The sequence below is a fragment of the Balaenoptera musculus genome, chromosome 1, assembly GCF_009873245.2.
Source record: "Balaenoptera musculus isolate JJ_BM4_2016_0621 chromosome 1, mBalMus1.pri.v3, whole genome shotgun sequence".
In the NCBI taxonomy this organism is placed as follows: domain Eukaryota; kingdom Metazoa; phylum Chordata; class Mammalia; order Artiodactyla; family Balaenopteridae; genus Balaenoptera; species Balaenoptera musculus.
Window position 1 is genome coordinate 18563973 of NC_045785.1, and position 25264 is coordinate 18589236.

At 45.7% G+C, this 25264-nt stretch overlaps 1 protein-coding gene across 1 annotated transcript; it reads right to left on the reverse strand.

The window, feature by feature from the left end:
- Positions 1-1325: 1325 nt before the first annotated feature.
- On the reverse strand, positions 1326-24804 carry CNR2 (cannabinoid receptor 2). Its single transcript, XM_036871375.1, has 2 exons — positions 24663-24804; positions 1326-3619 (listed from the first exon to the last, which is right to left on the reverse strand). Exon 2 carries the CDS (start codon positions 3572-3574, stop codon positions 2492-2494), a length of 1083 nt encoding a protein of 360 aa, XP_036727270.1. The 5' UTR covers positions 3575-3619; positions 24663-24804; the 3' UTR covers positions 1326-2491.
- Between the last annotated feature and the right edge of the window lie 460 nt (positions 24805-25264).

Genomic DNA, 25264 nt, shown 5'->3' on the forward strand with positions numbered 1-25264 from the left:
TCATTTATATGTGGAATCTAAAAAAATAGAACGAAAGAGTGAACATAACAAAACAAAAACAGACTCACAGATATAGAGAACAAACTAGTGGTTACCGGTGGGGAGAGAGAAGGGGGGAGGGGCAAGATGGGGTGGGTGTTAAGAGGTACAAACTACTATGCATCAAATAAATAAGCTACAAGGATATATTGTACAGCACAGGGAATATAGCCAATATTTATAATAAGTAAATGGAGTATAATCTATAAAAATGTTGAATCACTATGTTTTATACCTGAAACTAACATTGTAAATCAGCTATACCTCAATTAAAAAAAAAAGACACCTGGAGATAAAGGGTGGGGAAAGGCCATGCGAAGATGGAGGCAGAGATAGGAGTTATGTTGCCACAAGCCAAGGAACACAAGGAGCTGCCAGATGTTGGAAAAAGCAAGGAAGGATCCTCCCCTTGCAACTTTGGAGAGAGCATGGCCTTGCTGACACCTTGATTTTCTAGAGTCCAGCCCTGTGAAAGAATAAATTTCTGCTGTTATAAGCCACTCAGTTTGTGGAAAATTGTTGCAGGAAGTTTAATACAGGGCATAAAATGAAGTATGTTGAGAAATAATGATGAGTTATTATCATAAGTTTGCAGCAATCTGATGTTACAAAAGTCTAATATTATTATTGGACCTATTAAGTCATATTATCACTTATACTTTATACATATTTATCACTGTTAGACTTATTATTATTGAAGTCATTATTATTTATATACTTATGTATTATTACTATCCTAATCGAGCAGAATTTGACTGAACTAGGCCAAGAGGTTAGTGGTAAAGAAGCTTAGGAGTCAAACAGAATGGGGTTGAAAACCCCAGCTTTGGGTACATGTTAGCAGTGTGACCTCAGGCAAGTGATTTTGCCTCTCAGAGATTTCTTCATCTGTAAAATGAGGATACCAAACCCTCTTCATCAGGTTACTGTGAAGGCTAAGTGAGATCCCTCATTTAAACCCACATAGCCCAGAGCCTGGCACATAGTAAAACCTCAGTAAAAGCCAGTTGACTCTTATGACCAGAGCACATAGTAGTTCTACCTTACCTAATGTTACCTCAGTTAATCTCTATCCCACCACCCTGATGATTTCCTTCATTGTACCACCAGTAATCATCTTCTTTCTTTCTTTATTGGCTCTCTTCCCACCAGAATGTAGAATGTGAGCCCCATTAGACAGGGACAGAGTCTCATTTATGGCTGGACATCCAGGACCTAGCACAGAGCCTGGCACATATTTATGAGATGGGTGGATGAATGAATGAATAGTGAACACCTTGTCTTGTAAGTATTAAATGAAGACACGTTTAATCAATATCTTTCCTTTTATTCCATCTGTAGTTCCAAATAATTGCATTAGGATTCGTCTGCAGTCCTCCTCACCATCAACAGTTTCTCTTGCCTACTGCTTTAAGCCCCTTTGGTAGGAACCTAGCCTCCCTGATATGTAAGATATGGGTGTCCTGGGATCTTCAAAAGTATGGGGCTGAATCCTTGCTGGAGATGATGGACTGTGGGATGTCAGCACCATACCTGGCACATAGTAAGGGAATTTCCCCCTCCTCCCACTTGCTCTGTTTATTATTCAGTATAGGGCATGGGGGTGGAGGAGACAAAGGGGCTGAATTGAGGGATGACCGGGAACAATTTGGGGATTTATAAAATCTCTGTGAATATCTTCCTTTTTTTTTGGAGTTGGGTTAGACTGGGACACTGCCTGCTTCCAGTGGTACCATCAAATAGGTCTTCACAAAACCAATCTGCATCTCAAGCGATCCCAGTCTCCTCTGTATTCCCCACATACCTAGGAGGACACAATGGTTGTGAGTGGGGATTATCAGGGTGTCAGAGAGGGCCGGTGCCATAATAATAAGATGCCCTGAACTGGAGGCTTGTCAGTTATCTCTGCAAGAGGTGGATCAACATCCTTGGTCCTCATTGCATTGCAGTTCTTGGTCCTCTGTGGGAAAGGGTGACCTGCAGGTAGGGCCTTTCATAGCTCTAGAACCAAGGTGGACCCAACAATTAAACAGGAAGAAGGGCTAGCCAGCCATGCTGAGATCCCAGGAGAGTGATCCATTCTTCCCAGATTTCCTCCAGGTCCTTTACTGCTGAGCCTGAAGGCTCCGCTTGGCTCCCGTGGTCTCTAGAGAATGCAGGCACTAAGCCGTCTTGTTGGGAAGGTTGTCCTGACCTGCAATGAGCCTGTCCCAGGCCTCCTGCCTCCTGCCCACCTTGCCGCCCCTCACAGGGCCTGGCTACCCAACAGACTGTGTGCAGACAGGCGTGGCCAGGTTACCCACCAGGGGTCAGTGCCAACACTCAGTGAAAAGGGGTAAGTGTCCAGGCCTCTGGGGCTGGTTCAAGTAAGGTGAGAGGATCAAAGACACTCTCCTCCAGGGATTGAAATGATTTCTGACTTGGCTTATTTAAAATTGTGAAAGTGGCCTCATTAGTGATCAGAGCAGTACAGCTCTCTGGAATCTGGCCCCAGGGTGATTTTCACATCAGCCTCTGTCTCAGTGACTGAGGACCTCGGGACCTCTTCTTTTCCTTCAGGCCCGAGGCCCCTCAGGCACTTCTTCCAGTGGGCCAGGCGGTGGTGCGCGGAGGAGCGGATCTCCCCACTCCGCAGGGCGTAGATGATGGGGTTGACCATGGAGTTGACAAGGCAGAGCAAGGAGCAGAAGGCGAAGACCTTCTTGACCTGTTTGCTTGGAGTGGTGGCCAGGCTGTAGACCATGAGGGTCAGTACCGGGACCCAGCACGTGAAGAGCACAGCCAGCAGCACCCCCAAGGTCTTGGCCAACCGCACATCCAGCCTCATCCGGGCCATTCCGAGCACTTGCCTGTCCCGGTGCTCAGCCAAGCTGGCTACATGCTGATGGGCCTTCCAGAGGACATGTGCATAGGTATAGATGATGCCAGAGAAGAGGACAGCAATGAACAGGAGCCAGCCCAGCAGATAGTCATTGGGGATCAGGGGGAAAAGCTCAGAGCAGGGCTTGGGACAGCAAGTCCATCCCATGAGAGGCAGAGAGGAAACCAATGCTGAGAGGACCCACATGATGCCCAGGGTCACCAGTGCCCTCCCACGGGTGAGTAGGGCTTTGTATGTAGGTGGGTAGCGCAGACAGAGGTAGCGGTCAATGGCCGTCAGCAGCAGGCTGCCTACAGAGGCCGTGAAGGTCATAGTCACGCTGCCAATCTTCAGCAGGAAGACAGCTTTGGAATCAACGCCATGGAAGACGTGGAAATTTACAAAGTTGAAGGCAAAGACCACACTGGCCAGAAAGTCAGCCCCAGCCAAGCTGCCAATGAACAGGTACGAGGGCTTCCTGCGGAGCCGGTGTGAGGACAGAATCAGGTAGAGCACCACCAGATTCTCCAGGGCGCTTAGTAGGCCCAGAGGGGTGCACAGCACCACGATAGCTATCTTTTGGGAACTGCTCAGGATCATGTAATCCTTCATGGGGTTGAAATCCAAGCCATCAATGGAGCCATTGGCTGCCTGTATCTTCCAGCATATCTCCATGGGTTGGGTCCCTCGGCTTCTGCCGGGCTTACCAAGAAGCCTTTGCTGTAGTACAATGAGAAGAAGAAATGAGTTCTTTTTCAATCAGCGCAATAATGACCTCATACAATCACTGACTCTAACCAAACACTTTACCTGTGCGATGGATCATGTGTTGAAACAGCGATTTATATTGGTTTCTCTCTATTTTACCCTTTCTTCATCCTAGTGGGGTGCTAGGTCTGTACTGGTTGCCTTAGGAGAGGCATGTGGGGATTCAAGAAGCAGAAGTGACCTGCAAACCATATGATCTCACTTACATGTGGAACTGAAAAAGAAAAAATCTAATTCATAGATACAGAGAAGAGATTGGTGGCTGCCAGATGCAGGGGTTGGGGTCGGGGGGTGAAATGGGTAAAGGTAGTCAAAGGTACAAGCTTCCAATTATAAAACAAATAAGTCTTGGGAATGCACGTACAACATGGTGACTATAGTTACTAATATTGTATCTGAAAGTTGCTAAGAGAATAGATCTTACAAGTTCTCATCATAAGAAAATAAATTTGCAGCTATGTGTGGTAACAAATGTTAATGACTTATTGTGGTGATCATTTCACAGTATATACAAATATCAAATCATTATGTTGTATACCTGAAACTAATATAATGTTACATGTCAATTATACCTCAATAAAATAAAATAAGAAATAAAATAAAAGTGACCTGCCTTTTTTGGTCTTTTTAAAAAAACCAGAAAACTACACCTAAGACTTCCTTTGAAGTAAGGAATCTCCTAGGGTCAAAAACCGAGAGGAAATCAAAACCAAGAAAAAATGGAATCCAGAGTGATACGGTGGAGGGTTTTTTGCATTGATGTTTTATTTTGTTTTGTTTGCCAGTTTTGGTAAGTAAGATGCTGAAGTTTTAACAACTATTTAGGGATGGGAGACAAGACTTGGGTTTCACACCAGTAGATTTGCCAGATAAACTATAGGAGTCCAGATAAATTTGAATGTCAGATAATGAATCATTCTTAGTATAAGAATGTCCTAAATATTGAGAAAAACAAGCAGGGCACCCAAATATTGTATGGGACATTATTAGAAAGCAAACTCTGAGTTTCTCTAGAGGGATATACTCTCATATCCAGGTCACACAAGATTTCCACATATAAAGGCCCATGGAATTTGAGCTCACGATGCAAAATTACAAAATGCACAAGGAAACATGAACAAGAGTTAGCAGAAATGTCAGACAGTAGAATTAGACTTCCAAGAATTCATATAATTCTTGGGTTTATGTTATAGAATATGTTTATATGCTTTTGTTTGTTTGTTTGTTTGTTTTGGCTGCGCAGCATGTGGAATCTTAGTTCTGACCAGGGATTGAACCCACGCCCCCTGCATTGGAAGCACGGAGCCTTAACCACTGGACCTCCAGGGAAGTCCGAATATGTTTAATATGATTAAACAGTAAGGTATCAAAACCATGATTACCTAATGAGAGACTAGGCAGATTTGAAAAAGAATCAAGTAGAGTTTCTGGAAGTGAAAAATGAAGTCATTGAAAACAGAAACCGTTAAGGGTAGGTTAAAGAGCAGAAGAGACTAGCTGAAAAGCTTTGATCTAGAAGGTGGATCTGAAGAAACTTCTCAAAATGCAGCACAAGGAGATAGAGAGATGGGAAATATGAAAGAGAGGTTAAGAGACAGGAAGGATTGAAAGAGAAGGTTTAAAATATATCTAACTGGAGTTTCAGAAAGGAAGAATAGAATTGGTGGTGGGCATTGGGGAGGCCATATTCAAAGAGATGCTAGTGGAGAATTGCCCAGAATTCTCCTGGACATGACTCCTCAGATTTAGAAATCACAGTGAACTTCGAGCAGAATTTTGTTTTTAAACTGAAGTATAGGTATAGTTGATTTACAATGTTATGTTAGTTTCAGGTGTACAGCAAAGTGATTCATATATATATATATATATATATATATATATATATATATATATATATATATATATACTTTTTCAGATTCTTTTCCATTATAGGTTATTACAAGATATTGAATATAGTTCCCTGTGCTATACAGTAGGACTTTGTTATTTATCCATTTTATATATAGTTGTGTGTTGAACAGAATTTTAAAAACAAACCAATGGGAATTCCCTGGTGGTCCAGTGGTTAGGACTTGGCGCTTGCACTGCCAGGGCCGGCATTCGATCCCTGGTCAGGGAACTAAGATCCCACAAGCCACACGGCGGGGCCAAAAACAAAACCAACCAACCAACAAAAACCAAACAAACAGAAAAAGAATTCCATATTCACATATAGCATAATAAAACTTCAGAATACCAAAGACAAAGAAAAAATTTAAAACAATCAGAGAGAAAAGGCAAAGGAATCACAATTAAATTTAAAAGCAGATTTTCCAATAGCAGTAATAATAGCCAGAAGATAGAGGGAAAAAAGCTACACTATCACTCAAAATAAAGAAATAAAAGTAGAATTGTCCACTAACAGACTCTCACTGAAGGAAGTCTAAAGCATATGCCATTAGAAGAAGGAAATTCTTCACAGAGGGAAGAACAGAAAGGCAAGCAGGAATTGTGAACAAATAAATTGATAAATGTATGAGTAAATAAAAAAATATGTATAAAGCAACAATAATAATAATAATGATGACTGAGACTGATTTGGAGGGTATAAAAACAAAGTGGAAGTAAAATTGTGAATGACAGTAACACAAGCCAAGAGAGATGAATAGAGTTGAAGCTTTATTTAGGAAGTGAGTAAAGGTATTGATCTAATTTAGGATTTTAAAAATCAGGCATAATCTCTTACTTGGCTTACTACAATATCTTCCTAACTGACTCCCTGCTTTTAACCAGGCCTCTCTAATTTCAATACAACAGCCAAGGTGATCCTTTTAAAATATGTCAGATCCTTTTCAAATATGTCACTCCTCTGTCCCAAACCCCACAGAGCACCCATTCCATTCAGTGTAAAAGCTAAAGTACTAACAGTGGCCTAGAAGGCTGTGTGTGTTCTGGCCCCATTGACTCTCTGACCTCCCTACTAACCATGTTTCCCTTGGTCAACTAGCTTTAGCCACACTGGCTTACTAATGGGTACTCCCCCCCGCCCCACCACGGGGCCTTTGCATTAGTTGTTCCCTCTTCCAGAACACTCTTTTCTATGCATGGGTCAATTGCACCTTCTTCAAGTTGTGGCTCAAATTTTGCCTTTTCAAAGACATCTACCCTATCATCCTATTTAAAACTGTAACTCACTCCACCCTCCCGCTCTTCTGGTCCCCCTTACTCTGCTCTATATTTTATTTTTTCCATATCACTAATCACCTTCTAACATATAATTTACCCTACATAATCTTTATTGTTTATTATCTGTTCCACTAGAATTTAAGTTCCATAAGGTCAAGGAACTGACTATTTTGTTCACTGATATAAGGGTTTAGAATAGTTTTTGGTACATAGTAGATACTCAATAAATATTTGTGGAATTGAAGTGAAATTGAACAGTCAGTGATTTTTAGCATTCCTCTCTCAGAAGTTAATAAATTAAGCAGACAATATACTAATTAATATGATATATAAGATTTGAACATGCAATTAACAAGTTTGATCTAATAGTCATATATGGAACTCAGCACCCAATAATTAGAGAATACCCATTGTTTTCAAGCAAATGTGGACATTTACCAAAACTGGTCTTGTCTTAGGTGAAAAGTAAATTGCAACAAACTTTAAATAATCTGTAACATACAAACCATGTTCTCTGACCACAGTGCAATTTATTTAGAAATCAAGAACTCAAAAAATATAACTAACAAACTTCACAGGTTTGAAGCACCTGAATAATTCCTGAGCCAAAAAATCATAAAAGAAATTAGAAAATTCTTAGAATTATAACATATTAAAATGAGTGGGATGCATGTGAGTAGTACTGAAAGGGAAATTTATAGACCTACATGCTCATATTAGAAAAGAAAAAAGACTCATGAGCTAAACATCCAACTCATGAAATTAGAAAAAGAGCAACAGCAAAAATACAAAGAAGGCAGAAGGCAGAAATAATAAGAGCAGAAATTGATGACATGGTAAAACAACAGAGAATAAGAAGCCCTGACAGAGACCGAAACTAGTTCTTTGAAAAGATCATAAAACAGACAAACCTCAGGCAAGATTACTTAAGATGAAGGAGAGAAGCTACAAATAAGAAAAATATCAGGCATGAAAGAGAAATGGTCAATAATCCTTTGAAAAGATGTTTAACCTCAGTAGCATCCACAGAAAGGCAAGTTTCACTCCCATCAGATCAGCAAAAAGATGAATCTGACAATATCGAGTACTGGAGAGGATGTGGAGTGCGAACGGTCAGCACTGTGATGGGGGTGTAAGTTGGGGCAAACACTGTGGAGAGCAGTTTGGCAAAATCTAGTGAAGTTGAAGATGAGCCACTGCCCTGAGAGGCACCAATTCCGCTCCTGAAAACGTGCCCAAGGAGACATGTACAATCAGCATTTTTGAAATAGCAAAAGAAAACCACCATCACCAACCACCAACAAAAGTCCATCAATTGCAAAATGCATAGATAAATTATAGTACATCCATACACAGAAATAAATGAAACAGTAAAAAATGAACTAGAGCTATATGTGTCAACAAGGATAAATGTTAACATCACACCATTGAGCCAAAAGTCCAATCCCTTAGGAGAATGTAGAGGATTTATAGAGTAGATAAAGAGAAGAGAGCTCACGGACAGTGGCAGAGGAACTAGAGAAGCAGGAGGGAGTGCAGGTTTTTTCCCGGACTAGACTAGAAAGCAATGTCTTGCCTGAGGCAAATGTGTTCCTCTATGTAGACATTTCCCTGTATTCTTTACTGGCTTTTTTTTCCCCCTCAAAACATTAAACATTGAAACACTAAAAAGTAGTTATTATTGAAAAATGGAAAAGTAGGTCATTAAAACTCACAGCAGTATTTTATAAGGTTTAAATATTTTATTTACACTCAAAACAGAATTTATTATAATTTTTTGGCACCCATTTAAATTTTGTGCCCATGGTGAGGGCCTCACTCTCCTCACCCTACTTCTGATCTTGCTAGAGGTTATCAGGGAGTGGGAGTTGGGACAAGAGAGGTCTGTGGTTCCCGAGCAGTGGTTTCCTGGTGTGTCTGGGTGAGAAGACCTTCACGGCATTTTCAAGTCTCCCCTCGCAGTAACTTCCAGGGTGGTTATGCTTAAGCTCATTTTAGAGTGGAAGAAGGTTTAGGAATGATAAGCTCTCTGGGCTCCCTGTACTCAATTTCCTTATCTATAAAATGGGGATAATGACGGTAACCCACCATTATAGATAGTTCACGTTATAAGGATTAAGTGAATCAATACACAAAATATATTTAGAAGAGAGCTCGACACTTCACTGAACTGTTCTTAATTTGGAAGCCGCTCAGGATGACCTAGTTATTTAAGAGTTGAGAACTGGGGTTCAACTCCAGTTCTGTCTATACCTGCACCATAAATGTGGTTAGTCTGAATGGAGATATGCCTTGAGTGTAAAATACACACCAGATTTCAAAGACAGTATGGAAAAAAGAAGGTAACATAGCTCATTAGTAATGTTTTTATATTAATTACCAGTCGAAATGATATATTGGGCTAAATAAAAACATTTATTTCTTCCGTTTCTTTTTATTTATTTATTTATTTATTTTAACATCTTTATTGGGGTATAATTGCTTTAAAATGGTGTGTTAGTTTCTACTTTATAACAAAGTGAATCAGCTATACATATACATATATCCCCATATCTCCTCCCTCTTGCGTCTCCCTCCAACCCTCCCTATCCCACTATTTATTTATTTTTTATTGTGGCTACTGGAACATTTTAAATGACAAGGGGCTCATGGGACAGCGCTAGCCCACCCCAATGTGCTGTACTGTCTGGTGACAGCAAGGTCAGAAGTATTCCTTTGCCGCTGCTGTAGGCAGCCCCAGTTGGGCTCAACTGGTTGCCTCACCATTCCTCAGACAGTTCTGCTTTCTTGCACCTTTGCCCCAGGTGTTCCTCTCCCTGGCTCATCTTTTTTCTGGACTTGTCTTTCGCCCAGTGAAAGCTTCCACAACCCCGCAGTCACACACCAAGTTCCTAGACTTACTCTGTATATATTATAACCAGTTCTGATTAGTCTTTTCTCCAACCAGGTTGATAACTGCACCAACCAACATTTGTATGCAATTTAACTTCTACACAATATTTTTTCTCAGCCACAATCTAAAGTAATCCACACAATCTCTGATATAAGAATTGTGGTTATTGTTATTTCATAGATAATGGAGGCTCAGAGACATTAAACTACTTGGAGGAGGGCATACAGCTTGTCAAGGTCAGGGACTGAGCCTTCATTATTTCTGGGTCTTCTGTGCCTTGCACAATGCCTGCTACCTAGTCGGTGCTGAAAAACTGCTTAATGGGGAATTCCAGTGGTTAGGACTCTGCATTTTCACTACTGAGGGCCCAGGTTCGATCCCTGGTTGGGGAACTAAGATCCCACAAGCCGCAGTGGGGGGCCAAAACAAACAAACAAACAAACAAACAAAAACTGCTTAATGAATGAAACCCATTTGGATGGAAAGGGGCTGTTGCCAAAGTGTAGATCCCAAGTAAGAGTGTGAGGGGGAGGGGAGCACATAGGGTAGGTTCAAATCCTAGCCTGGTGACCTTGTTCAAGATACCTAATGCCTCTGTTTTCCCATTTCTCATCTGTAAAATGGGTTTTTGTGAGGATTTCAGTAAATTAATATAACATATGGAAGTGCTTATTACTGTTATTATTATTAGGAGCATCTTCAAATGGGATAATTCAACCTGCTTGGTGAGATTGTTGAGAATAATGTGCCTGGAGCATTATAAGAGCTTAATAAGTGGCAGCTCTTATAATCCAGTGTTTTTTAAATTTTAAGAGAGCAGAATGCTTTTTACCGTCAATGGAGCACCTATTCATAAATCAGGTAAAAATCTGAATTCATGTCACCTATGTCCTCTCTTCCAGGCAGCCCAGATTCCTCTGTGGAGCCCTCAGGCTCCAAGGAACAGATTGAAAACTTCTCATCTAATCCAACTCTGTCATTTTACCATCAAGGAAACAGTCTAAGGGTGGGGATGTAATTTTCTAAGATCACCCAACAAATCAGCAGCAGAGCTGGAACTAGATTTCACATCCCCCAAACCACAATCAAAACCCTCGTGCTGGGCTTCCCTGGTGGCGCAGTGGTTGAGAATCTGCCTGCCAATGCAGGGGACACGGGTTCGAGCCCTGGTCTGGGAAGATCCCACATGCTGCGGAGCAACTAGGCCCATGAGCCACAGCTACTGAGCCTGCGCGTCTGCAGCCTGTGCTCCTCAACAAGAGAGGCCACGATAATGAGAGGCCCGCGCACCACGATGAAGAGTGGCCCCCGCTTGCCGCAACTAGAGAAAGCCCTCGCATAGAAACGAAGACCCAACACAGCCATAAATAAATAAATAAATAAATTTAAATTATTTAAAAAAAAAAACAAACAACCCTCGTGCTGTAAGCATAGAAGTGACCCTTCTTTGAAAAGCTGAAGAGAGGTGTTTCCCTGAGATGGATGCCCTTTGCTGAATGTTGCCAAGGCCACCCCAGAGTGAGAGTGAGACAGGAAATGGTGCCAGCCGAGTTCTCAACCCTGGACGTGAATAAGAGACAGTGTAAGCCTTTCTCAGCTCCCATATCCACCCTCCCACTTCTGGAAGCTTCCTCCCTGCATCCCTGCAGCCCCAGTCCCATCCCCCTCCAACTCTCTTGCCATATTTCTCTTAGAAAACAGCCCCCCATCATCAGAGAATGGCTTACCCCACGCCGAGTCCAGCCTAGAAGAGGGGCGTCGGGGTGGTGGTGGCTGGTATTTGCGCCTCACCCAGGCCTGACGTGGCCACCAACCTATGGCTGTTGTCCAAATTAAGTAAGGCCAGGAAATGCAGGCATTTGGGTGGAGGTCCTAACAAGAAAACATCCGACAACAGGATGCACAGAGCAACAGGAAACCCAGCTCCCTGTCTGCCTTCCCTCTGAGCAGATAGAAATCCCTTTTGGAGTCAGAGCTTCTGGCTTCTAGATGAGCCTTCCTCCCGGGCAAGGACTGGTCTGAATGCCCGGCGCAGAGAGGGACTCGGTGCTTGCTGTGCTGCACAGCTGTTCCAGTTCCACCTCTGCGTGGCTTGTCATGTGACTTTGGGCAAGTCCCTTCAGCTTTCTGAGCCCCTCTTCTCATTGTGAAATGACAATGACCAGACCTGTCCGATTCTCCTTGGGAAAACCAAATTGGCTGGCCATCTCCCCCATGGCTCTTTAACCAGGTCCATGGGGAGGCTGTGACGGGGTACCAATCCTTTCAAAGTGTAGGTAAGACTTCATGTCTGTGCGTTTGTTAGGGGGAAAGGGTTCATTTTTTAAAAAAATCAGTGTGTCAGTGGAGTTCCAAATATTAGGAACCACTGATGCGTGCAAAAACATTTTGTGACTTGACATCGTACAAATGTAATATTAAAAGAGAAACAAACAACCAAGTGCTTTTCCCACCTGAGAAAAATGCCAAACCCCCAAACTACATGACACTCTTTCCCCAGAGAGCATGCCCATGCTGCAGTGGGTGTCCAGGACCTGGAGCCCTGACTCCTGCTGAGTGTCTGCGAAGGGCGCACCGAGTGCCGGGAAGCTGCTCAGGAAAAGGTGCGCCTGGGGGTTTTACTGACCCGAACTGAAAGTGCGAAGTGAAAGCATGCCATGGTCCCAGCTGGCTCCTCTGTACTGCTGCGTTGAAAGCCCAAAGGCACTGGGGACCATGTGTGAGTGAGAAGGAGCTGGCCCTTTGATTGTGGCCGCTACAAGTGCAGTGAGAAGCTGAGACTGGAGGCCGGGAGCCATCATATTTATCTCTTACTGGGAGTAGGGAGGCCTGGGTTCCGGTTCCTGTTCTGCCACTGAGTGACTTTGGGCAGGTCCTTTCTCCTGTCTGGGTGTTTCTTTTCTCATCTTTAAAGCAAGTGGGTTGCCTGGGTCCCTTCTTAGGTCTCCTCTGGGAAACTCACCATATTGGATCCCAATGTCACAGGCTTGGCAACCAGACCTCCTTGGATTCAACCAGCCCTGGATTCAAATCCAGCTCTGTACCTTGTGGGCTGTGTGATCTTGGGCAAGTTACTTCACCTATCTGAGCCTCTGTTTCATTCATCTGTAAACTAGGAGGAATACTACCCATATCACACTGTTGTGCAATCAAGTGATAGAAATTTATGAAATGTATGGTGGCTTACAGCATGTGTCTAATGAACGGCAGGACATACTCAGTAGAATTAGTTTATAGGATTCTTACAGGATTCTGTGCTTGTCTTGTCCAACTGTCGTCTGAGAACTTAGGCATATAGAAAGCTCTTCACTCATCCACAGTGGACACTTTACTACCATGAAGTCCAGACCATCACATTAAAAAAACAAAAACAAAAACAAAAAAAACCTGTTTGACCTGCATGAATGATCCATTAGTAATAGACCAAGTTGAGGCTCTTGACTTGCTTCCCAGCAGGGCTCTTGGTGCTATGTTCAGCCATAGGAAGGGTGTCGTGGGGCCTTCCTTCCATCTTTCTTCTCTTAATTCCCCTCCGTGCTTGGTAGCACTTGGTTGCAGTTGCAAGAAAGTTTTCTGGAGTTCTGGGCTGTGGGCTATGTTCCTTTGCCCAAATCTTATTTATTTTTTCAGGCCCTATATCAAAAGCCACCTCCTCCAGGAAGCATTCTCTGGTTTCTCCTTACCTGTCCACGAGGATGAAACTCATTGAGTCCTAATGCATGGATCACTGTCTACCTTCCATTATTTGTGTGTTTTCCTCATATTGCTCCCTGGACCGTGAGCTTCTAATTTTGAGCGTAGAATCTGGGTCAGGGAGTGGTGGCATCTTTGTATTCTAGTCCTCCTCACACCAAAAAGAGCCCACAGTAGACTCTTGGTGGAGATCTTTTGATGAAGGGCCCGAGCTAAGCTAAGCAGCCCTATGGAGATGGAACTCAACCCACATAAGCAAGGCAATTTGATGGCCCCCAAGCCACCACTCCCCATTCCCAAGTCATGGCAGACATCGTCCATCTGTCCCAGTCCTCCCGCGCCCTAAGCCTCACTGTGAGCTTCTCACCATAGTGTTCCTGGCCCACAGATCCAGACTTCCGCAAAGAGGCAGGACCCACAAGCAGCAGGTCGAAAGCAGAGAGTTAACTAGAAGGTTGGCAACTGTCCAGGCTCCTTAACCTTATAAACAGAGCACCAGGATAGTCATTCCTAAAATGGATTTGGCAGGGGAGGTGGGACAGCATGTGGAAGAAGGAACTTAAAATTTCTCCAGTGATATGAGTCGCAGGAGAAGGTTATCGATGCGAGGCAGAGTATAGAAATTGCCTTAGAGGAGAGATGCAAAGGGCTGCCAAAGGGGTTATTTCCCAAACTGATTTCTCTAGTACTTTCCTCCTGGATTTCCAGCCCTTGGGCACAGGGCCTGGCAAAAAGTAGGCTCTTAAATATCTTCAAATCAACTTATTGAATAAATGAACAAATGTCTATTAGGAAAAAAAGCAGGTTTCTTCAGACAAACTTTCGTGTTTCCTTTTCCCTCAGCTGCCAGGAAGCTCAGAGCTAAATGCAGTACAAGCCAGCAGTGCTGGGTCATTCAAGGTTGGTTCCTCATTCATTTATTGCTTCTTTTAGTAGTTTCTAGTGTTTTGTTTTTTCTTTTTTTTTAATTAAAAAAAATATATATATATCTATATTTATTTGGCTGCTTCGGATCTTAGTTTTGGCACTCGGGATCTCGTTGCGGCATGCGGAATCTTTAGTTGCGGCATGTGGGATCTAATTCCCTGACAAGGAATCGAACACGGGCCCCCTGGATTGGGAGCGTGCAGTCTTAGCCACTGGGCCACCAGGGAAGTCTCTCTAGTGCTTCACTTTTATTTCCACTGCCCTAATTCATAACATAGGCCACCTCCAGTCCTTTTAGGAAAGAGTTTGTATTTTACAGAATTGGGGCAAAAGATCATCATTGAGGTCTCCTCCACAATTCCTTTCTCAAATGTCTGTTGGTCGTCAAAGAAACCCAGTCCCCATGAATCTGCCTTGTGGGGCTGAAGGATTCTGTCCCAAGTCTGCTGTCTACTCACCATTCATCATTCCCGCTCAGGGCTCTGTGAGGTCACCACCTGCTGTCTGGACACTTGTTCTCCCTGGACCTTCCTTCCTCATTAATCTGTATCATCTCCAGCCTCTCTCCCAGGAGGAATTGAGCTAAATGATGCCTGAATCCTCTTTCCACTGTAGCGAAGGTTAAATGCCACATCTTCGGAATGAAGCATTGTAGGGTTCAAATCCCAGCTCTGCCACTGATGGGCTGTGTGACCTTGGGGCAAGTTACTCAAACTCTCTGAGCCTCAGTTTCTTCATCCGTATCTGGGGAAATTAATACCTGAATTCTTTTTTTTTTTTTAAACTGTTCGCAAGTTTACTTCTGAGTTGAAAAAATATTTTCCCTGTAATACCAGCATTCTTGATGTGCAGATGAAATAATTATTTAAAACAATTAAGCAGTAGCTTGGCCGCCTAATTGAACGACATAGCGTGTGTGCGATGTAGTAGAAAGAAAAGCGTCCCAAGTCAGGAAGCAGATACTCAGGGTTTGAACCTGGCTCTGGCACTTGTTAATTCTATGGAGAAGTCACTTACTCTCTGTTGCCTCCATACTGCCATCTGAAAAGAAGATTGGAGGATAGTGGTGATGGGCACTTGGCATTGCACTAGCACTTTTTCTTCAGTATCTCATTTAAACCTGATCTTATTATTATTTTCAATATTTCATAAATGAGGAAATTGGGTTACAGGGTTGCTAAGAGACTGGCTGGGGGCGTGAGGAACCTGTGCTCTTGTTCATTCCTCTGAAGACCCAGGGTCCCATTCTATTGCTTTACATTCTTTACCTCCTCCAAACCATTACACGGTAAATTAACAAACCTGAAATCTGCCCACAGGACAGTTTTGTTGAGTCTTTTCAAATATCTTCTTCCTCTTTTCAACTACCTTATACTCCAGCAACTTCCCTTTCAGAGAATAGACTCATAAGGCCCACATTCAGATCATACTTGACAGTTTGCAAAGCAGGGAAGGGCTCATGGCTATTATATGAAGCAGGTAGCATTCCTTGAGCAAACGGGTTTAGAGAGGGCAAGTCACTTGCCCCCAGTTCACAGCAAGTGGCAGGTCAAGCCAGGACTTGAGCCTTTGTGTTATGACAAAGTCAAGTTGATAAAGGGACAGGATCTAATGCATGACCCTGCCCAGGTGACACCAGACACAGGCAATCTTTTGTCTTTAGTCCCAGGGGCAAATCACATCTCTTTTCTCTTTTTGTCTTTTTCCTCTTCTGACCAGTTTCACTCAGTCATGCCTCCATTGCTACCATTAGCTGGTGTAGATATTAGTCCTGCCCCCATCAGCCTGGTGAAGTCCCAACCCCATGGATTTGCCAGTCAGGCTGATTTCCAGTCCTGGCTCAGCCAAGTATTAGCTTTGTGCCCTTGGATAAAGTCACTTACTTCATTCACTTCTTTTCCTCAGTTTTCTCATCTGTAAAATGGGAATAACATATAGTACACATTTCATCGGTGGTGAAGCACGAGGACTAGTTGGGATAGCATCATGCTTAGTATAGTGCCTGGCACACAGTTAGCCCGTCACTGGTGGCAGATTATATATGTATATATAATATGTACACATACTGTAGCTTTCTCCTCAAATTTTTTTTTTTTTTTTTTTTTTTTTGCTATGCCACGTGGCATGCAGGATCTTGATTCCCTGACTGGGGATGGAACCCGCTCCCTCTGCAGTGGAAGCGCAGAGTCTTAACCACTGGACTGCCAGGGAAGTCCCTCTCCTCACTTTCTCAAGTTCTTTGTTAGTTGGCAATAAATGAGAGTGACAATGCCATGTCTGCTATGTCCTTGGGCTGGTGTGAGGGCAGGGGCGTGGTCAAGGAGGGAGGCAAAAGGCAGGAGAGAGGGGTTGAGCAGAGGGAGAAGATCCTGTTTCCAATCAGGATTTCTGGAGCTGAGTGAACAGGAAGCTGAGAATGTGCCTGGGGGCCTGATGGATTATTAACCAGGCTGCGGTAAAGAAGTCAGTACCTGACAGCCTGCAATCATGAGAGCCCTGGGCCAAGGAGATAGGAGTCTGGATTCCAGTTCCAATTTTGGGTGGAACTGATGCCTGGGAACCTCAGGCAAAACGGTCCCCTTCTCAGAATGTCCATCTGCACCAGGTGAGATCTCAAAACCCAACTTGGTCCTTTCATTTTGTGAGTTGTGCAATTAACCACACACAACTGGGGCGGGCTGGGGCAGGGCTGCGGCAGGGCTGGGGCAGGGCAGAGGCGGGGACTGGGTGCAGGGATGGGATCTGTCAGGTTGCAAAAGAGCTAACAGTGAGAACGCCTGGAGCAGCAGTTCTCAGACTTCATAGGCTCAGCACCCCTTTACCATCTCAAAAGTTACCCAGATTCTAAAGGGCTTTCCTTGCAGGTTACATCTTTCAACACCTACCGGGTAGAAACTAAAACTGACAACTTAGAAACAATATTTAATAAAGCTGTTACATGTTAATAGAAGTAACATGTTTTTAATGAAAATAATTTGGGGGGGCAGTTATCTTTATTGTCAGGCAGCTGGATTCTCATCTCTGCTTCTGCATTCAGTCTGTTAATGTGTCGTTGTGGTTAAAGCGTATGAGGAAAATGAATTTTGCACTGTCTCCTGTGCTTCCTTTGTGGCAGGCACTACAAGGAGGCATTTTACCTGCACTCTCTCCTTTATCCTGCAAACTGTCCTTGCAGATAGAAATGTTTTATTCTCACTATCTTAGAGATCAGGAAAGTGAGGTTCAGCTGAATGGATTTGCCCAGGGTCACACAGCTTGTAGGTGGCAGAATCAGAACCCAAAGCCAGGCTGCTCTGCTACGGCTGGTGCCAGACTCAGTCCATGGAAGGCAGGCCGGCCTGGATGGAGGGGGACGGGGGTCTTTCTCACACTCTGGGCAACAGTCTCTTCCCTGGTCTCCTTTTCCTCCTTTCCTCCTTTCCTCCTTGGACCATTTCCTCTAACCAGGGCCTCCAGCACCACCATTAGCTGCCAGGGCATTGACAGGTCAGCTCCAAGAGATCCGGGGCTCATTGTCTGTTTTGTTTCCTGCTGCATCTCAGGGGCCTAGAACGCTGCCTGGCCCATGGCAGCTGCTCAAGGAATATTTGTCCGGTGAATTGGTTGAAGGAGTTCTGTTACACTTGTGAAAATCCTCAGGGAGGGTTACCTTCTTCAAGATTCTCGAAGTAGACACAACTGATCGATTTATGGGGGAAAAGACCGACTGATAGAATATACATCAACAGGAAGGGCATGCCTGGCTTAACATTTCAAAAGTGACTCTCAAAGGTTCTGTGGCAAGAGGACATAGGAAAAGCCTTTTAGAGCCCGACCTGCCCGCCTTGAATATATGGGCAAGAGGGGGATCGCAGGGTAGGGGGGACTTTACCTTAATGACAATGGCTTGCTGTGTGCCAAGCACTGGGCTTTGCATGTAAACTCAGTTACTCCTCACAATGAGTAGGGGAAGGTGGTGCTATTCTCATGTCTCTCTTTTACAGACGAGGAGATAGAAGCACACGGGAATGAAGTGACTTGCCCGAGGTCATACAGAGGGTAAAGCCCAGTTTGAACCCAGGCCCAGGCCCATCATCCTCATACCTCCTGCTCAGTCAGATCCTGAAGCTTTCTCCTGGGGACCTCTATCCTTTGTGGGGGAGGGGGTTCTTGAAATACTGTAAGTACATAGGCTTCCCTGTTTCCTGCTTTAGCAGATCCCAGGGTTCAGAGTCTCAAGATGGGCACCTTGACATGCTGTCTGAAGACATGTGTCTTAGTTCTGCCCCTGCAGGGAGCATCTCTACAATTCAGGGCTTCACTCTGATTCTGTGCTGGTTATCGTCATCTTGATAATAGGAACTAAAGGCCTATCCTCCTCTTTCTTTTTTGTTTTTTTAATAAATTAATTTATTTTATTTATTTATTTTTGGCTGCGTTGGGTCTTCGTTGCAGTGCGCGGGCTTTCTCTAGTTGCGGCAAGTGGAGGCTACTCTTTGTTGCGGTGCGCAGGCTTCTCATTGTGGTGACTTCTCATTGCGGTGGCTTCTCTTGTTGCGGAGCACGGGCTCTAGGCGCACAGGCTTCAGTAGTTGCAGCACGCAGGCTCAGTAGTTGTGGCGCACGGGCTTAGTTGCTCCGCGGCATGTGGGATCTTCCCAGACCAGGGATCAAACCCGCATCCCCTGCATTGGCAGGCGGATTCTTAACCACTGCGCCACCAGGGAAGTCCCTATCCTCCTCTTCAAAGAAACCTACTACAGAAAATTTTAGGAAACTCAGTCATTAAAGTGTAAATGGCCCGATAAGAGTCTCTGGCTCCCCCTCACCCCTGGGGGTACTTGCTGCTGGTGGAAGCTTGGTCAGGAGGTTCAACGGGAAGCACGGTGGGGGGGAGCAGGTTGGTTTAGGAGCATTGTTAAAACTGTTAAAATTACACCTAGAAGTGGCTGATCAGCCCCCTCCGCCCATGAAGTGCATTACAAGCAAAGCGTTGTAATGGGGTAGGGGGTGGGGGGGGAGCAGAGAGGCCGTTAAAGGATGCTGAGGCCTTTTCACGGTGGCTCCTCCGTATAGCAGAGAGCAGGAAAGGTTAACCGCGTGGTGGGTCTTCTGAATCCCCTGTTGGTTTCCCTGCAGGCCTCGCTTGCTCCTCCTGGCTTGGGCAGATCCCAGAGGGTGGGGTCCCTCCCTAATCTTGATTCTGGTTGTTTCTAGGGTTGCAGCAGTGGGGGTGGCGGTTACAATTCGGGCTGGTCCCCCAGCAGAGATGGGAGTGGTGGGGTGATGGTGCGCAGAGCCCTGGAGGCTCAGCTCTTGAAACACACCGGTGCTCATGACAAAGACAGAAAGTGACACTGAATGAGCGCTTACTGTATACTGTGGGCCAGACTCCAAGCCACGCCCTTTACACATTAACTCACACATTCCACATGACAAGCCAATGAGGGAAGTGGTATGACTCCCACTGTATAATTGAGGGAACTGGCATCAGGAAGGAGGCTGAGTCGTAGGGCTGCAGGCCGCTAAGATGTGAGTGGTGACAGAGTGGCTGGAGGGTCACAGGGACAGCTGACAGCAGCTTGATGCTAAATTAAACCCGGTGTGGGCACTCAGGCCACGGGCAGATAAGGAGAGGCCAGACATCTGTGGAGTTGACCCTCATGCACGTTCCACGATAGCCTTTTGTGATAGAATGAATTCACGTGTGTTTGGGGATCTGTCTGGCTTCTGGCCTCCGTGGTCGTGAAGAGGAAAGCACATTACCATTGCTGGCCTAGGATTTGGGATCAGATCCAGCAATACTGATTCCTTCAGTACACCCACTTACAAGGTAACCTGGATTTCTATCTCCTGCTTCTGTGAAGAGAGGTGGTGAACAGGTAAGGATCAGCTCAGAATAAGAAGGTAATAGTTAGAGGTTTAAGAGGCAGCCTTGAGTCACAGTTGTGAGTTCTGATTCTGCCCCCTTATTATATCTGTGGGCTCTTGGGCAAATTACCTCACTATCCTGAGCCTCAGTGTCCTCATCTGTAAAATGGGGATAATGAAATTATCTCCCTTCAGGGCTGTTGTGAGGAGTGAATGGGGTGGGCGGCATGTAGAAAACGCATAACACAGTGCCTGGCTGGCACTTAATAAATCCTCATAAACGTTAGCTATTATGTTTATTGTTTTTGTGTGCATTTTCTCTGCCAGATTACTTAAGGATCATATCCAAAATTTAAAGAGTAAAATAAAATAGAATGAGATGGTTGGACTAGACCATCTCTCATGTCTCCTGACTCAGGAACTATTTCACACTAAAATATAATTTTACAAACCCCCATGAGAATTATTTGGGCTATATCATAATTTTCTATGGTCCATGAAAAAGGAAGTGTTTTTAAGTCAAATGTACTTTTTTTAAAAAAATTAATTAATTCATTCATTTTTTGCTGGGTTGGGTCTTTGTTGCGGCGAGCGGGGGCTACTCTTCGTTGGGTTACGCGGGCTTCTCATTGCTGTGGCTTTTCTTGTTGTGACGCGCAGGCTGTAGGTGCGTGGGCTCAGTAGTTGTGGCTCACGGGCTGAGTTGCTCCGTGGCATGTGGGATCTTCCCGGACCCGGGCATGAACCTGTGTCCCCTGCATTGGTAGGCAGATTCTTAACCACTGCGCCACCAGGGAAACCCCCTAAATCAAATGTACTATTTTTAATAAGTGTATTATTTCCAAAATTTCCCTAACATTTATTTTATTTAAATTATATGCATAATATATAAAAACAAATTTTGACTTCTCCCCACTTTACAGTGGCATATGTGCCTGATTTGCTTTAAATTCATGACAGAAGAAAATGCATGGTTGCTGAACAAATTTTAAAGTGATGTTTTATGGGGGGACCAAATAGACATTAAAATAGAATGAAATGGGGAATTCCCTGGTGGTCCAGTGGGTAGGACTCAGCGCTCTCACTGCCAGGGGCCCAGGTTCAATCGCTGGTCGGGGAACTAAGATCCCGCAAGCCCTGCAAGATCACTTTCATAAGTTGGGGGTTTGCATTCTTGCATTTGATGCTTAAAAGTCTGATATTTGTAGGGCTTCCCTGGTGGCACAGTGGTTAAGAATCCGCCTGCCAATGCAGGGGATGCGGGTTTGATCCCTGGTCTGGGAAGATTCCACATGCCACGGAGCAACTAGGCCTGTGAGCCACAATTACTGAGCCCACGTGCGACAACTACTGAAGCCTGTGCGCCTAGAGTCCGTGCTCTGCAACAAAGAGAAGCTACCACAATGAGAAGCCTGTGCACCACAATGAAGAGTAGCCCCCGGCTTCCCTGGTGGCGCAGTGGTTGAGAATCTGCCTGCCAATGCAGGGGACACAGGTTCATGCCTGGGTCCGGGAAGATCCCACATGCCACGGAGCAACTAAGCCTGTGAGCCACAATTACTGAGCCTGCGCGTCTGGAGCCTGTGCTCCGCAACAAGAGAGGCCGCGATAGTGAGAGGCCCGCGCACCGCGATGAAGAGTGGCCCCCGCTCGCCGCAACTAGAGAAAGCCCTCGCAAAGAAACGAAGACCCAACACAGCCATAAATTAATTAATTAATTAATTTAAAAAAAAATGGAAACATTCTAATAATGTGAACCTTCTGGAACACCTTCTTCCCTGTTGGGAAGAGCTGGTGGAAAGTAGTGGAAAGACAGACCCAGGCTTGACTCTTGTCTTTGCCATTTACCTACTGTGTCTGAGCCTTGGTGGCCTCATCTGTCCAGTGGGTATTATGTGACAACTTAGAGAAGGTCCATGAAGCACCTCACTCCCCCCTGGCCCTCAGCAGGCTCCCATCTCCTGCTTTTGGCTCCATCAGATTCCCCAGGATCCAGGCAGATCCACGGAGACACATAAAGGATGGACTCATTAAACTCGGACAGAGGCAACACTGTGAACGCAGCTGTGATTCTCAAAGAGGAACTTTGGGGTGGCCGCAACCCCCAGAGAGGAAGGCAGGGGGACTTTGGTGGGAGGGGCTGCTTCTGACTCACTGGGTGAGCAGATCAGGGGCCTCCCCTGTGGGGGTGGGAGCAGGTAGGGGAGGAGAAGAGAAGCAGCAAAACCCACAGGACGCCCAACCCACCCATGTTGTCACTTCTGCCCGAGGTCCCACAAACATCCTCCCCGTTTGGATGGGGTACCCCCAGCTTTCCTTCCCATGTCTGGGTCTAATGACACTGGGGAGGCTCTTCCCCACCTGACCTACCCCATTGATCTGCCCTGGTCTGCTATTTTCTTTCCTTTGGGGTCTTCGTTGCATGGGGGTGGGGGCAGGACACACCCCATGCTCTGTGGACCCTATCTCTCCAGGATATGGTGGGAACAGGGAATAATGGTCTTGTCCTTTTCTGCTGGAAGACGGCTGACCCTGGAGCCTGCATTGCACCTTACTGCTTATGAGGCACTTTCCACAACTGTTTTCCTGTTTGATTCTCACCACAGTATACCATGGTTCTGGATTCAGACAGACCTGGGTTTGGGTCTTGGCTTTGCCATGTGACCAGCTGTGTGAACTTGAGCAAGGTCTTAAGCCCGTGTCAACTTCAGTTTCTCGCCTCTCAAATGTGGGTAGTGATAGCATCTCCCCCACAGGCTGCTGTGAGGATTGAAAGAGGTAAGTCTTCAGGGCTAGCAGAGCTCCAGCGTGTCGTGCTAGAAAGCTCAATAAATGTTAACTTCAGAAAATAAACAAGCACCCCTTTGAGACAGGTAGGTAATGCTACCATAGCTTCATATTTAGAGTTGAAGAGACTGAGGTTGAGAAAGGTGATGTGGCTCAGCCAGGGCCACCTGACTAATTGGTGAGGGAGACTTGGGTCTTCCACAGGATTCGGTGATTGACAGCACAAGCTTTGGAGCCCTCAGAGCAGGACCCAACGCTGGCTCCTCTCTTTCTTGGCCACGTGACCTTGAGCGAGTACCAATTGCCTTTGAGCCTTGGTTTCCCTCCTCTGTAGGGTAGGACAGCCTGTCTCCCTTCAGAGTGCCCTTGGTGTCTCCCGGCTCAGGGACTTTGTGCAGGGGTGGGGTGGAAAGCAGAAGCTGTTTGAAGATGGCCCTTCTTCCTGTCCTTTGTGAAAGACCTAAGCTCGGTGAGAAGGTTAAGCTGGTGTCCCAGGTGGGTGGGGAGAGGAGAGCCTGCATCTGCGATCCAAAGCCGAGGAGAGAGGAGGGATGGCCCCACACAGGGAGGGGACCAGAGGTAATGGGCAGATTCCTCCTCAGCCCCTCCCCCACCTCAGTCCTGGTCTTTATGCCCTGAAGGTGTCTACAAGCCACCGATTCTAGGGAAAAACAGCCCGCAGCCTCATTTATTCTCATCTCTAATCCAGGGCCAGAGCAGATGGGGTGAAGATCAGAATCTCTACCTCAGCCACCTGCTGAGCCCAGCACAGGTACCCATCCTAGTGCCGGCATCATCCCGTCAACACTCCCACGAGCCTGTGACTGATGGTCTCAGGCCCAAATTTCTCAGAAGAGGAAGCTGAGTGGGAGAGAAGCAGAGTGATTTGTCTGAGGCCATAGGGCTACTAGAGGCTGCGCTGGGGTTCACACCCGGGCACTGACCCCAGGGCACACTGGTCAACACTACTGTTCGCTGAGTGGAACCTCCAGGGAAGTGGACCCCTAGCCTCCTGGGTCTAGTGTGGACTAGACTACACTACATTACCGAGCTGCCTCAACCGGGCACGCTGCATCTCTCTGTGCCTCAGTTTCCCCACCTGTAAAACAAAGGCCAGGACTCACCAGATGGTCTCTTCCAACCTTAGTCTTTTGGGGTTTTTTCCTGGCCCACCATCTGCTATTTAGGCCTGTAACTTGTAAGGCAGGAGAGCCAAGTGGTTGAAGAGTGGGCCATGGAGCCAGAATGCCTAAGTTCAAGACTAGTGCTCTCATTTAACGCCCATATGACTTGAGGTAAGTTGCTGAGCCCCCGTCTGTAAAGTGGGGAATGATTTAGACCGTCGCGAGGATTTAATAAACACAAAAGGCCGTTAGAGCAGCACCTGGCACACAGTGAAGCTCTGTGCGGGCTGTGATCATCACCTTGTGTCCTGACTTTGGCGGACATGAATGCTGAGAGCTGATTCTTGTCCTGTCCAAGGGTGAGGACTGCACCAGCCCTTAGCCTTCCAGGGGTTGGTCCACAAAAACCTCAGGAGTCCTCTACAACATCAATCCCCTGGCCCCAGGCAGGCCCACCCAGCTTCTTACAGCCCTGGAGGGAAGGGATAAGGTAAGAACACAGGTTTTCTGGAATGAGGAAGAAGCCCAAAATAAGACAACAGAAAAAGCTACTCACGGTTGTCCCTGGCTGAGCTCCCTGACCCAGCTGGACGTTGAGGGGTCCTGGCAGTTGTGTGTCGAAGGCCCAGCCCTGGGTCCCAGTCAGAGCTCCTGCGGGGCTGCTGCCCTCACACCAGCTTTCTCTTGCTTTTGCTTTCTCACAGATGAGTGAGTGTGCGGAGCTCTGGCCTTCCGTCCCTGTCACCACTTCCCCTCTGAGTACCCAGTGCCACAATGTCCTTGCCCTTACAGTTGAATTGTTTCTCATGGGGATCTCTGGCCAGGGCATAGGCCCTGGAGTCATGGGATTTGGGTTCCAACCCAGCCTAGCTGTTATGATCTTGAGCAATTCACTCAACCTCCCTAAACCTTAGTTTCTTCATCTGTAAAATGGGGATAATGCACCCATTTTTTTTTACACAGATCACCTAAAAGGATGTTCCATTCTAATACTCTTCCCCAGCAGACTAGAGCTTTGAAATCCAAATGCCTACGGGCACCAGGCAGATAACATAAATGGGTGAAGGATGCTGGTATGGGGCAATAAGGAGTGGTGGGGACTGCAGGGGAAAAGGGGAACACATCTCTCAGCTCCAGGCAAGCCTTGCTACTTGGGAG

Excerpts from the sequence above, each read along its gene's own strand:
- CNR2 (XM_036871375.1), bottom strand. The coding sequence starts at position 3,574 with ATGGAGATATGCTGGAAGATACAGGCAGCCAATGGCTCCATTGATGGC.